The following is a 14,199-nucleotide window of genomic DNA, read 5'->3' on the forward strand; positions in this document are numbered from 1 at the left end:
ATATCCCTGTGCATTTACTGGTAAGCAAGTTTTATTTCATTTTTACCAATGTTAGCAGTTCACTGGATTGCATCACAGTGATTATACAGTCTATACATCAACTTGCAGAAAAAACATCCATCTGACATTCCAACCAAAGCCCCTAATAGAAAACCCAATATTATACTAAGAAAAAGAAGTCAGCAAAAGTCCCACCTGAACAAATAACACAAATTCAAAGAACTACTGAAGGGATAAAAAGCCTGTATTCATTTGCCAAGTGGTGAAATATAATAAAAAAGTGAAATTAGGTACTTAAAACTCCTAAATAACCAGAATTGTTGTAGACCAAAGCTATTTTTCAATCTAAATACCATTGGGGTGGATGTGTTTTTCTTTCATCCACTGGAAACAAAAGTCATGCTATGTCAGCATACAGACTGCTAAATAAATCAAGAAGGTTAGTCAAATGCATGTTAAAACATTAGAGAGAAAAAGAACATTCCATAACATATTTAGTCTTCCTGAAAGTTGCTGGGGAAAAAAACAACACCAAAAAAAAACCAGTCACCCCCAAAAAACCCTAATTTACAGGAAAAAATAAAAGGAAATTAGAAGATCTGAAAGTCAAACAGTCAAATTGTAAAAAGACAATATGAAAAAATAAAAGCAAACAAATAAAGAGGCAGAATTCAGAAATAAAATGGGAAAAAATTGTAGTTATTCTTATCTAAGTCTCCCTCAGTAAAACATACAAGGGTGAAAAGAAAGATTACCATGCAAAGCAAAAAGCTTCAGAATTAATATGTTCAGTAATCTCACTCAAGGGTAATTTTTAAGTTAGACATAGTTGCCACACTGTCTTACCAAGAATTCAAGAAATCTTCTAGAAGAGACTTATATTACTTCTGGAACACAAGTTGGGTCTACATTTTAAACCTAGAGAACTGCAATCTTGTCAAATGTAAAAGAAAAATAAATCAGTCAAAGCAGAATTTACTGGCATTAAATCTGATATTAGGCTGCCCTCTTCAACCATAGAATCATAGAATATCCTGAATTGGAAGCAACCAACAAGGGTCATCGAAGTCCAACTCCTAGCCCTGCACAGGACAACCTAAAACTGAACCATTACTTGGAAGGATTCATGTCCTTTTTTGAAAAAATGCTTCAGTATTTGTAAACCATGGAAAACGAAACTATAGAACTATGAAGAAATCTATCAATAAGTTTGTCCAAGTGTAATGGTATCAGACATGAATCCATGTCTAAGTGAATTCTCATCACAGCCTATTCTTAGTATGGATTTTCCTGTTCAATGAGAAGTATGCACAGATGATGGGCAAGTCTGTCAAACTGCCTCTGAAACAGACAAAACTGCCATACTTGGTCCATAAGATCCCTTTCCTCCTTTCCTCCCACAGCTCAAAATATGAAAGATAACCAGAATGTTGCCCCTGCTCACTTCCCCTACAGATCTTAGAATGGTATTAAGGTGCTAAAAATTTTGAAGAACACACACTTGAGAAAAGCAAAGCTCAAGTAGTTTTTTTAAAAAATATGCAGAATTCAGATCTCTATTGCCTTCTGAAAGGTGTCTGTCCTTCATGGAAGGTAAATGACTTCCCCAAAGCCTGGGCTTTGAAACTTTTTTCCACAGATCATACTCATTCAACTGATTTGTGAAATGTGGTGCTTTATTTGAAAGTGGATTCTGTATCTTCTTACCTGGCTACAACTCATGACTCAGAAGTAAACCAGCAGCTCAGAGGATTGGAGCAGTATTAGATTAACTGACAGAATATACTCAGATCAGAGGATAAGCCAAGTACTTCTATACACCCAGTGATACAGAAATGCCTAAAAGTCACATGATATGCGTATATTTCCCAAACAAAACCGGACAGGCTTTGTTGACATTGCTGTGTGGCTGTAGTGACTGTGCAGTATAACGAGCAAGCTGCCTATCAGATGGCTCTCTTGTAGCCATAACCCTCTCCTTTTTCCTAGAAAGCCAATTTATGCAAAATGGAAATGGGAAACTAAAAAATTAGAATTGCAGCACTCAGATGCTGCATTGGTACAATTTATCTTGCATCACAAAACCTCTAGGGACATAATGTGTCTCAATATAAGAATAAAAGAAAAAGAGGAGAGAGGATAGGGAAGAACAAAAAAAAAAAAAAGAAAGTCTGACCTGTATTATTTGCAAAAAAATAAAATTCTACAGTATTTCAGGAAAGAATTATTCAATAATGTAACAACTTTTTTTGCTCAGACCTGGCAGGGCAAGAAGAGAATAAAACATGTAACTCCCGAAAGGCAAGTGATTCTACTAGAAGATACAAACAAAAATAAACTATGGTTTTTTCTATGTATCTGAATTACTTTGGTATTGAACAGCATGTGTAGCTTGAAGATTTCCTCTTTTTGGCTTCAGACCTACAGTGTTATTCAATAAGGGCAGTTCTCTTTCCTGGTTTTCAGAAGAAACAAATTTGTACTCTGAAGTAGCATATCAACAAAATCATAATACATTACCTTAGCAATTGGAAATGTATCAACATAATAATCCATACAGTGATAACTGAAGTCACAGTTAAGTATTTAATCTTGCAAACCAAATGGAGAACATAGAAAGTGATGGAAAAATTGAAGTCAATAAGATGAGAAAATGATTTCCCAGTTCTCCTGTGTAAATTAGAGCAATTTGCTTTCCATTTCACACCTAAGCCAAGAAATACAGCACATTTCCTTACATTGTAAGGAATTCCAAACTTTCAGATCACTGCTATTTCAATGTAGGCCCCCAAATGTAAGTGGCCAGAGGAAGAAACAGGCCTCTGCTTTACATTAAAACATTTAAAAATTCCTCCTTGCCTTGATGGCAGGACTTAGCTCTCCTAAAGCTCAGACCATCACATCATTAATTCTATTTCGCCCTCTTAACAAGTATTTCTGGAGCAGTAGGTGGCAATTAAGAAGTGCACATCCCCAAACCATTACCACAGGTAGAAATGAGAAATTCAGTTTTACCTGTTAACAGGTAAACATTAATGCAATAGAAAAATATATAGTCAAACACAGAAAAAAAGCAAACAGCTGCTTCATTCCCTACAAAATAACTGTAGTGAACAGCACTGCAGAAACTTGGGTCAAAGCACTGCACTGCAGATGGGTCACAACTCAATTGATCAAAATCTGTTGCGTCCTCTTCTCCTTTATAATCATTTGAGGAAGGACCCTGCTTAATTAGCTAATTTACACTTTGTGTGGTCTTTTTCCAATAGAAATAATTTCAGATTTCCTTTCTCTAAGGTTCCACTTTTATAGCCTTGGGATATTAAATTCATCCATTTCAGATAAGCCACTGTACTGTCACTGTGTAATAATCATAACATTTAGATCATGACAGAAAGAATATAGTGTAGTTTTACAAGATGCTTTATGTAACATTGCAGTGAAAGGCTGTAAAAGCCTGCTTACCAGAAACCAATGTACTTCAGTACACAGTCCCCACATTTACACTTGTGCTTTGCCACGCGAGGCTGAAATTACCTCTCCTTTGCAGACTCCAGATACATTTGCCCCTTTTTTTCCCTGTTTCGTATACCTTATCAGGACAAAACCATGCCACTGCTCCATTTCAAGTCCTCAATGTAGATTTGAATTTTAAATTCTCCTTCCTCTCCCCTCAACCAAAACCAAAAAGCCTGGGTATTGGTATCATTGTAGGCTATGCATCCCAAATAGCACACAACTTCTCTTCAAGCCAGATACTATTGTCCAGCAAATTTGCTCTCCTGACACATAATAAAATGTCACAGACTTTGTATTTATCTGAAATTATACAGTCTCAGCACTTCTCTTGGTCTGAGATAATTTTAGTTGTGATAACGACTGCCTTGAAGTCAGGTGACAATTGCCTAGCTTGTTTAGCTTCATTCTATGGGTATCATATATGCAAAGGTCTGACAAACTTACATAGTCACTGCTTAACGAACAGGCTATATGTTAACTGGGGCCAAGAGAGGCTTTAACCAATTGTTACTGGGTGAAAACAGTAAAACTTTACTTGAGACCAGAAAAAAGAACAAGTAAGCAGATAACGTTTTATAAAACATTTCTGTTTTATAAAACAGAAAAGTGCTGTAACCATGGTAGAAAAGGAAAATGCCAGTGCAGTGACAGTGCCCCACTGCAAACCAGCATCGGCAAAAGGACACGGAGAACTTACTTCTCTTAGAAGGAAAAGCCATGCAGTGATACCATGGGTTTCTGAGATCTCATCAGATGGTATAGAAAAGTAGAAGGGAAAAGAAGTCTGATTGAAAACCTTCCGTCTCATCTCCCATCATAAATTAAAGGATGTTCAATCAGATTTAGCCAAGCTAGCTGGAAGAACTAGCTCTGGAATCATAGACAGCCTTCAAACATTCAAGTAAGCAACTCTCATCCATACCTTTATCCAAAGTTTGAGCACACAGAAATGTTGACACTTCGCTGATAAGTAAATGACTTCTGAAACCCCTTCCTGAAGCAGAGGGGTTAGGAAAAATTATGGCCATCTGCAAAGGCTTATACCAATAAAAGTTCAGTAAGAGCATACTTCTGCAGTTTGTTTTCACATAACAAGTGAAATTAAAATTCAGTAATATAATGAGAGGCTGTACTTATGTTAATGAATAAACAACTTATTATATTTGCTTCTTTTATCATACTCAACTATTAAAGGTACACATTCAAGGCTCAGGTGTGAACAATTGGTATCACCATCATAGTCTACCTGGATCAGTTTTGTGTATGCAGTATTATGCCTACTTGCCACATAATGAAGACATTTGGGAACTACAGCTCATTTGAGAAGCCACTTGCACACTGCTTCCAACACCAACACCAAATGCTATGTAGCATCAGAAAGAATAAATATATTAAGTTCACCAATTTGAACATTTTATTCACATAGAAATTCCCCCTAACAGTACTGGTCTATGATTTTTATCCCATTTTCCATATTAAAGCTTTCCACTTCTATAAAACTTTCTCATAATTTTTACTAGCTACATGTCATGTTTCATCTGGGATAGAGTTAATTTTCTTCCTAGTAGCTGGTAGAATGCTCTGTTTAGAATTTAGGATGAAAATAACGCTGGTAACATTGGTGTTTTAGTTGATGATGAGCAGCATCTGCCCCAAGCCAAGGACTTTTCAGTTTCCCATGCCCTGACAACAAGGAGGCGTTCAAGAAGCTGGGAGGGTGCATGGCCAGAATAGCCAATCCAAACTAGCCAAAGGGATATTCCATGCCATCGTGCCCAGTATATAAACTGGGGGGAGTTGGCAAGGAAGGGCCAATTACTGCTCTGGGATGGGCTGGGTATCAGTCAATGAGGGGTATTGTGGATCACTCATCTTTCTTGGATTTTACTCCTGTCTTTTTCTGTCTCTCTTTTCATTGCAATTTTTAATATTATTAAATTTACTTCAATTATTAAACTATTCTTATCTCAACCCATGGGTATAATCTTTTCCCCAATTTTCCTTCCCATGACATGGGGGGAGTGTGAGAACTGGGGTAAACACCTGTGTGGTACTTCATTGCCAGATGGAGTTAAACCAGGACACTACATTAAGCCATTTAACTACATCTTTCAGTAACCTTTGTTTGCTTTCAGATAATCAGTGCACTTTAGTTCTTTAAGTGAATATATATATCTCCATATGCTGGGGCTCTATCTTATCTTCAACAGGTAAAGTCAAAGTTAAAAATTTCAGTATAAAAAACAAATTAGTTGTTTAAGATTCTCTCTCTGGTGTAATTTCCAAGTTTTTTGTTTCACATCTTCTATAATGTTTCAAATCATAGGCCCACACAGTGTCTATTCCCTCTCCAGTAGTATGATCTGGAATCCAGCAAGGGAAAGGAAAGCGACAGGCAATGATTCTGGCATTACATTCAAGTTCTTCTTCCAGCTTCTTCTCCAACTGTGGCATCTGTTGAGTAATAGTAAAAAGCTTTCAGAAGCAGTAAAAACACAGAAGCATTCTCTTTAGAATCTAATTCAAGTGTTCAAGAGAAGTCCAAGGTTTGAGGATTTTTTTTAAACTCTTACAAAAGTATGATATATATTTTGGCTTTGATACCTTGACAAAGAATATCTAAAACTAGAAAATGGCTATTGTGCCCAATTGGTGACATCTAAGTTCTAAAAATTAAATCAAAAACTTATCCCTTAGATTAAAAAAAAAGACAAAGAAAAGACTTTGCATGTTCCAATTCATGATTCCCTTCAGTGGGATTCTCCTCTATAGAGAATGAAAGCTCAGCCCTCTGAATTTATGCTATTTCTGACACCCCTAGGTTCATGAGCTATTGTGTGGAACTCAAATGTCACCAGTGCTCATAATTTACAGTCTAACCCCAAGACAGATACTAGGACACCCAAAACATCACACAGACAACAACTAAAAGCAAACATTCTGCTGTCACTGTATGGAGAAGTGCTGGTATGTGAAATGCTATTGAAATTGAGCTTTGATGAATCCACAGCCTGTTAACACGTGCAAGTCCCTGCAGCAGCACTGCATGAAACAGAATGTAGAATCATAGAATAGTTTGGATTAGAAGGGACCTTTAAAGGTCGTCTAGTTCAACCCCCCTGCCATGGGCTGGGACATCTTCAACTAGATCAGGTTGCTCAGAGCCCCATCCAGCATGACTGTGTATTTACAGTGATGGGGCATCTACCACCTCTCTAGGCAACCTGTGCCAGTGTTCCACCATCATAAAAATTTTCTTACATCTAGTCTGAATCCACCCTCTTTTAGTTTAAAACCATTACCCCTTTTTTTGCCACTATAGGTCCTACTAAAAAGTCTGTCCCCATCTCTTCTAAGTACTTTAAGTACTGAAAGGCCGCAACAAGGTCTCCCCAGAGTCAAGTCTTCTCCAAGCTGAACAACCCCAGCTCTCTCAACTTGTCTTTATAGGAGAGGAGCTCCAGCCCTCGATGCTACACCCTCTGATCATGCTTGCAGCCCTCCTCTGAACCTGCTCCAACAGATCCATATCTGTCTTGTACTGAGGACCCCAGAGCTAGATGCAGTACACCAGATGGGGTCTCACCAGAGCAGAGCAGAGGGGCAGAATCCCCTCCCTCAACCTGGTGCCCACACTGCTTTGGATGCAGCCCAGGATACAATTGGCTTTCTGGGCTGCAAGTGCACATTGCTGGCTCATGTTCATATTTTTTATCCACCAGCACCCCCAAGTCCTTCTCAGCAGGGCTGCTCTCAGTCTGTTCATCCCCCAGCATGTATTGATACCAGTGTTGCCCCGGCCCAGGTGCAGCACCTTGCACTTGGTCTTGTTGAACTGCATGATGTTCCCATGGGCCCACCTCTTGTCCAGGTCCTTCTGGATGGCCTCCCATTCTTCAGGCACGTTAACTGCACAACTCAGCTTGGTGTCATCTGCAAATTTTTCTGAGGGTGCACTCAATCCCACCATTTCTGTCATTAATGAAGTTGTTAAGCAGGACTGGCAGACCCCTGAGGAATAGCACTTGTGATCGATCTCCATCTGGACATTGAGCTACTGACCATTATCCACTGGACAGAGCCATCCAGTCAATTCCTTATCCATTGAGTAGTCCATCCACCAAACTGATCTCTCTCCAATCTAGAGAACAGGATGTTGCTACATACCACTATGTAACTCTCCTTGGTTGAACACCTATGGTCTAGCTTTCCTCCATTCCCAAAAACTGAGAGGATATGAAAGTCAAGGGAAATACCACTACTTTTCTAGAACGGAGCAACACCCTTCCCAGTCAGATGCTCTCCTCGTAAATTTTGCTATGAATTAAGTGAGAAATGAATTAACGCACCTAGAATACAAAGATATTTTTCTCATCTCAGATAGTGATTAGGTTCTGGATGAAAAATAAAGAAAAAAAAAAAAGAGAAATTTAACAGATTTAGCCATTTTTGACCTTCGGAAATTTTTATAGCATTGGCACGCTTAAGCAGATCAGCAGTACACATCCATTTGGAGTTCCTTTTATTCTTACCTACTGTATGTATCTGAATGAGTAATTACAAACAGCAAACTCCACAGGCTACTTCTATTATGTGTAAAACTCTGTTTACTTTGATATAATGATGCAACATTTAGATACTAAAAGGTTAAAAGGATAGTAATTATTTACAAATGTAGCTCACCTTAAGACACAAAATATATAAAAATTTCACAAAAATGAAAGAAAACCCAAACAAAAAAAACAAAAACAAACAAAAACCCCAAACAAACCCCACAAAAAAACCCCAAAAAACCAACAACAAAAACCCAAACAAACAAACAAAAAACCAAAACAAACAAACAAAAACAAAAAACAATGAAAAAACAAAACAACCCAAACAAACAAACAAACAAACAAAAAAACCCAAAAAAACCCCTAGAACATTATTAGAAAATAAGACTGACTGAAGAAAATGTGTTTCCAAAGGGTGCAGATAACTTATGTTGTCACATACATGCAGGGTGTGCCTTTGATATCCTGTTACAGTTGCATTTAAGCTTACAAGAGAATATTTTAGGAACATTATTATAGTCATAGACCCAATATATCAAAGAGTTGCCTCCAAATATTTTTAAGCATTCTATGCTGTGATTTCATCCATGCTGTAAATGCTTTTAAACATTTTTGCTACCGCACCTTGAACAAACTAGAAAAATAAGCCCACTGTGGTACCTAAAACTAAGGGGAGACAGCAGTAGATGAAGGTCTAATTTGTTACAGAAATTACAAATAGAGACATGGCCTAATTTTTAATGAGTTATTATGAAAATTAGTGAAACTGCATATCTATGTTCCCTTAAATTAGAAAACATCGTTAACAGTTCAAACAGGAAGAATTGCATCCTTGAACCACTCAAAATAGTTTTTAAGCTAAATCTATAGTTTTAAATCTAAATCAGCTGCTTTAGGTGTTAAATCATACTGTATTTTATGTATATTATGTCAGGCAAAGGCTGGGATAGATAGTTCAGTAAACCTTTTGAACGGTATATAATCAGTTAAATACACAAAAGCTGTGAACATGAACACCTGGTAAGAATTCCATCATCCGACCTGAACAAGTAAAAGTGTCTCTCTCTCTACAATGACTCAGAAGCAAATGCACCTTCCCCCAGATGCTTGCAAGAACAAGAGAGATCTTAGTCTTCCCTGAAGATCAATAAATCCAAGTTTTGTAAGCTAGTCTTGCATATGAAACAAAAGCACTGTGTGGCAGCATCAAATCAGACCAGCATTATTAAAAATGCTAAAGAAATCTATTGTCCTCGGTAAAAAAAAAAGAAAAAATGTATTAAGGCTTCTAAAAAACTTAATTCAGTCACTCCAGAGGGCTGTGACTGAAGTAAATTTAAAGGGGATCATAAACAAATGAATGCTCAGGAAACACAGGTTTGTATGCTTGCATCTGTTGCATTTATGACAGTATTTCTACTGAAAGAATTTAGCCTAGGATTTACAGGTTTTCCTGAGCCCTACAGTTACTCTTTCTATCACAGCTGTTACTAATTTATCCCACTTTAGTACATTTAAAGTTAAGTCAGTATTTCTGCTGGGATTACCCACGTTTTCCCAGGGCATTTGTTAATTTCTAATTCACCAAAGCTGCTTTCTTCACCCACACTTTTCCCCCTCAGTGCCATGGCAGAATTCCTGACTGCAAATCCAAACGTTTGTACTGCCCCCTGCTGGAACTCAAGCAGGAGAGCCCTAAAGCAGTCCATGCAACTCAATTTCTTCACCAGTTTTAAAGAATGCATTTTCCCCAGGGACACACTGAACATAGGCTAGAGAGCTACTTGAAGTATTTGTGTACCTTCCCAAACCCTCACAATCCACACGTGGACAAGGGGTCATTTCAATATATATCAGCTGCTGGCCTACTTGAGGTGATCTGGTTTTTGGAGAACATAAGCAAAGTTTAATACTCTCCTCTAACAAGGCTCCCAAAAATCAGTTGTAGTGAATTTCCTACTTCATCTTCTCCCTGCAAACTCCTTTTTTCAGAATGCAAAACTGAAATTTCCAAGAACCAATTTATTGGCTTCCCTCCAAGCAACTTTAGCACAGCAGTTTTCATTTGATTCCAAACGAATGGACAGAAAATTCTTCTCAAAACCAGATGTATTTTCAGAGCTTCAGTCTGCATACTGTCACAAGTTTTACCAGGCTTTATCATGGACATTAAGAAGCAACAATGAAATAGCAAAATATTATTATTTGGGATCAAGCACACCCTCAGCAAGTTCAGTGACAACACCAAGCTGTATGCTGCAGTTGACATGCTGGAGGGAAAGGATGTCACCCAGAGGGACCTTGACAGGCTTGAGAGGTGGGCTGATGCAAACCTCGTGAAATTCAACAAACCAAAGTGCAAGGCCCTACACGCAGGTCACAGAAAACCCAGACACACCTACATGTTGGGTAGAGAAGTGATCGGGAACAGCCCAGCAGAGAAAGACTTGGGGGTGATGGTTGACAAAAAACTCAACATGAGCTGGCACTCCCAGCCCATAAAGCCAAACAGAATCCCGGGCTGCAACAAAAGCAGCATGGCCAGCAGGTTGAAGGATATGATTCTGTCTCTCTGCTGTGGTGAGACCCTATCTGGAGTACTGTGTACAGTTCTGGTGCTCCCAACATAAGGATGTGGAACTGTTGGAGCAAGTCCAAAGGAAGGCCATGAAATTGATAAAAGGACTGGAGCATCTCCCCTACAAAGACAGGCTGAGAAAGTTATGGCTGTTCAGCTTGGAGAAGAGACGGTTGTGTAGAGACATCATAGCAACCTCCCAGTGTCTGAAGGGGGCCTATAGGGAAGCTGGAGAGGGACTCTTAGGCAGGAACTGAAGTGATAGGACAAAGAGGAATGAGTGCAAATTGAAAGAGGGGACATTTAGGTTAAATAGTAGAAAGAAATTCTTTCCTGTGAGAGTGGTGAGACCTTGGAACAGGTTGCCCAGGGAAGCTGGGGGTGCCCTGTTCGAGGCCAGGTTGGATGAAGCCTTGAGCAACCTAGTGGGAGGTGCCCCTCCCCATGGCAGGGAGGATGGGACTAGATGATCTTCAAGGTCTCTTCCAACCCCTTAACATTCTATCATTCTGTGATTGTTACTGACTACCTGTGACCTGCTACAGGTTGGTTCATTTTGCAGATAAATGTACTATCACTGAATGCCTTGGTATTAAAATAATTAAACAGTGTAAAAATAGTAAACTTACCATCTGAGGTACGCCAAAAACAACAATATTTGTATAATGGGAAAAAGAAACCTAAAATAAAAATTGAGAACGAGTCTTAATGAAAATGGCATTTATATTTGGAGACGTTCTCACCATTCTTTTCTCCCCACCCCTCTAGCTGCACTTCTTCCAGTAGGCATTTAGACCAAAAATATGAAAGGAGATCCCATGTCAACTTTTCATCACATAAATTTCCACATAAAGAAAACTTTATATTGCTGAACAGCAAAAAATTCTACTGTCTGGCCAAGAACATGGCACCAATCCTAGTAGCACAGGAAGAATTAATTTAGAAAATACCTACATGATTTTATTTATATCTAAGTTTGGAGTTTTTTCATAGCTTCTGTAAATGTTAAAATCATGTGTAGTTTAAGTTTTTGTTAAATGTTAGCTAGTTATAAAAACATACCAGGCATTCTAGTGCCTGGGTTCTTCCAGTCAGTGCCATGGAGTTTTCCTATGTTCCTCTCTGAAAAAAAAAAATAAAAAAAATTCCAAACCCACAAAAAAAGCCCCACGTAATTCACCAGCCACAGGCCTGCTCCAGGAGCCTTTATGGATAAAGGGCAGCACATTAACAAAGCACAGAACCAGCAGAGCAGCACAGTAAGCCCATAGAAACTTGACTCCCAGCACAAGTACTTTGCTCAAAGCCCAGTATAGCACCTTGTTGCCAGTCAGCATTCCAGTTCCTTCAGGAAAATATTTCCAAACTATGAAAATCTCTCAGTCATAGCAGATTCCTTCTTACATACTTCACTACCTACCTTCCATAAGTCTGAAATATAAAATTTGGTATTCTGATGTACTCCATCTCTCCAGGCTCTGTATCTGGAGTACCAAACTAGCCAGGGATTTAATTCATAACCAACAGCTTTGAATCCCTTTTTTGCAGCTGCTATCACCTGCAAGAAAGAAAACAAATTTTCACTTAGAAACATAAAAGTCTATTCATCTAAACAGTAGCACAGAGTTTTATTTAAAATATAAATCAAAAGAAAGCACTTGTGTAAGTCACTCAGGTTTAGATGCCCAAGAGTATAGTGTAGTATAGTGAGCAGAAACTCAAAACTGCATTTTACTATTATGACTAATCCAATTGAAATTAGTATATTCAGACAAACAAAATGAATTTGTAAACATTCATATGGTAAAACTGTGACCTTGTAGTACACGTATGACTTACATAAAAGTTTAATTAAACACATTCACAACACTATCTTGGAATTAAACAGTACCAAAATTGACCATGGAGAGAACAGTGAAACACACAAGGAAAAATGTTCAAAATTAGGCCACTTATTTGAAAAGCAGTGAGGGGTAGGAACTTGAGCAACCTCTGAATCAAAGCCAAAATGACATACTAACAGCAAGAGTCTGAAAGTAATCTCTCGATCTATATTTAAAAAAAAAAATACAAAAAGACACCAGTTTCTAGAATAAAGGTTTAAGACATAATTTAAAAGGTTACTGACAAGTTTTAATCCGGAAACTTCTGATGAACTATGAATTTTTATTCTTGTAATCTATCAGTCATTTCTTATTCTCCTTTTCTCTTGTCACCTTTATACATTAAGCTTGAACTGCAGCTCCAAAAGCACAGCGCTATTTAATCTCACAGCGTCACTTGCTGCAGCTATACACCTATGTGGAATCACAGCACCAATATTTTCATGGCATCTGTTCATGTGAATGCAGTGCAATTCCCTCCAGTCACCACGACCAGGCTATCATTTTGTATGCTGCCTTGGTCAAGCTGCAAGACTGGAGCAAAAAGTATTTATTACTCACCTAAACTTTCTCAACTTTGATCCTTTGCATAAGACTCAAACAAAAACACTGGATGCCAAAGACAAAACATTCGTAAGTATGAGAAAACGGCAGCCACAGCTACAGAATTTGGTACTTTTTTGAGACACGGTATGAAAAGAAGGCAATGCCCATAACTTACAATGCGGCCATCCCCGCTACCAATGTCAACTAGGGGGCCACTTCTATTTTCCAACATTTTCAGCACATTCTGGACCTGAGTGGCAGTTGCAGGAACAAAGGGCAGGCACACCTTCCTCAGGGCTGGGGTCACAAAGGGGGTGACCACAGCATAGAGGGCCACCAGAGTCCCACCGACCCCAGCCGTGACCAGCAGCCCCCAGCTGCTCCTCCTGGAGCTGCCCTCACCATCCTGCGCCGGGCTCTTCTTCGCTACCGCCTCGGACATCGCACCTGGGGGATGACAAAGAGTATTTTCACTAAGAGCTTTATTAAACGCTTACTTGAGATAAAGCAGTGTGTTATATCAAATAGAGAGGACATTCGAAACAAAGCAAAACAAAACCAAAAAACCCCAACCAAACAACCCCCTCCCTTATATTCCTTTAGCTGATTCCCAGACCCTAGGGACATGCTACAGTTGCTGAGAGGCCGAGGGACGCGGTTACACTGTTTCGGGGCAGGAGCGCAGTGTCCATGTAAGCCCACAGCCCCCCCCACCCGGGAGCATCTCGGAACAGCTCAAGGGCGGCGCAGGCAGGGACGTCCCTGCCAGGGACCGCCCGCCCGGGAGCCTGCGCCCAGGGAAACGTCCCGGAGGAGCTCTTGTTCTTCCTCCCAGGAGAAACTTTTTTCCAGGGGACGGCGCTGGACACCGCAAGCACGAACAAACACACACAAACCAACCCACAGTCACCCTTGTCCCACGGGATTTATAGGGAAGGGCAGTACCACTTCGCTATGCGGGGTGGGGGACAGAAACCTTTCTGAAGGCGCTCCGGAGAGAAGTGCCGCGTACACTTTTTTCGTCGTGTATCTGTCTTCACTCCGCCGCACACACTTCTTCCATCGTGTGTCTATCTTCACTCCGCCGCATTCACGCCACCCAATGCGGTCCGCTACTGCC

At 39.4% G+C, this 14,199-nt stretch overlaps 1 protein-coding gene across 2 annotated transcripts; it reads right to left on the reverse strand.

Annotated features, from left to right (window-relative positions):
* Positions 1-4,421: 4,421 nt before the first annotated feature.
* Positions 4,422-14,193, reverse strand: ATPSCKMT (ATP synthase c subunit lysine N-methyltransferase). Of its 2 annotated transcripts, none has more exons than XM_018070123.2 (5): positions 14,092-14,193; positions 13,255-13,526; positions 12,071-12,208; positions 11,280-11,330; positions 4,422-5,973 (listed from the first exon to the last, which is right to left on the reverse strand). In XM_018070123.2, the coding sequence occupies exons 2-5, from the start codon at positions 13,519-13,521 to the stop codon at positions 5,776-5,778; spliced, it is 654 nt and encodes a 217-aa protein (XP_017925612.2). In that variant the 5' UTR covers positions 13,522-13,526; positions 14,092-14,193; the 3' UTR covers positions 4,422-5,775. The 2 variants fall into 2 exon arrangements, with proteins under 2 accessions (XP_017925612.2, XP_008921079.3); XM_008922831.3 differs by having other exon boundaries at positions 14,056-14,193.
* Positions 14,194-14,199: the final 6 nt, after the last annotated feature.

The sequence above is a fragment of the Manacus vitellinus genome, unplaced genomic scaffold, assembly GCF_001715985.3.
Source record: "Manacus vitellinus isolate BGI_N305 unplaced genomic scaffold, ASM171598v3 scaffold_17_pilon, whole genome shotgun sequence".
In the NCBI taxonomy this organism is placed as follows: domain Eukaryota; kingdom Metazoa; phylum Chordata; class Aves; order Passeriformes; family Pipridae; genus Manacus; species Manacus vitellinus.

What these genes read in the sequence shown, in the direction of transcription:
- ATPSCKMT (XM_018070123.2), bottom strand. Translation starts at nt 13,521, where the DNA reads ATGTCCGAGGCGGTAGCGAAGAAGAGCCCGGCGCAGGATGGTGAGGGC. An exon ending in GTAGCGGGGATGGCCGCATT is followed by an intron (nt 12,209 to 13,254) that starts GTAAGTTATGGG and finishes TCTTTCTTGCAG; the next exon opens with GTGATAGCAGCTGCAAAAAA. An exon ending in TTTTTGGCGTACCTCAGATG is followed by an intron (nt 5,974 to 11,279) that starts GTAAGTTTACTA and finishes ATTACTCAACAG; the next exon opens with ATGCCACAGTTGGAGAAGAA.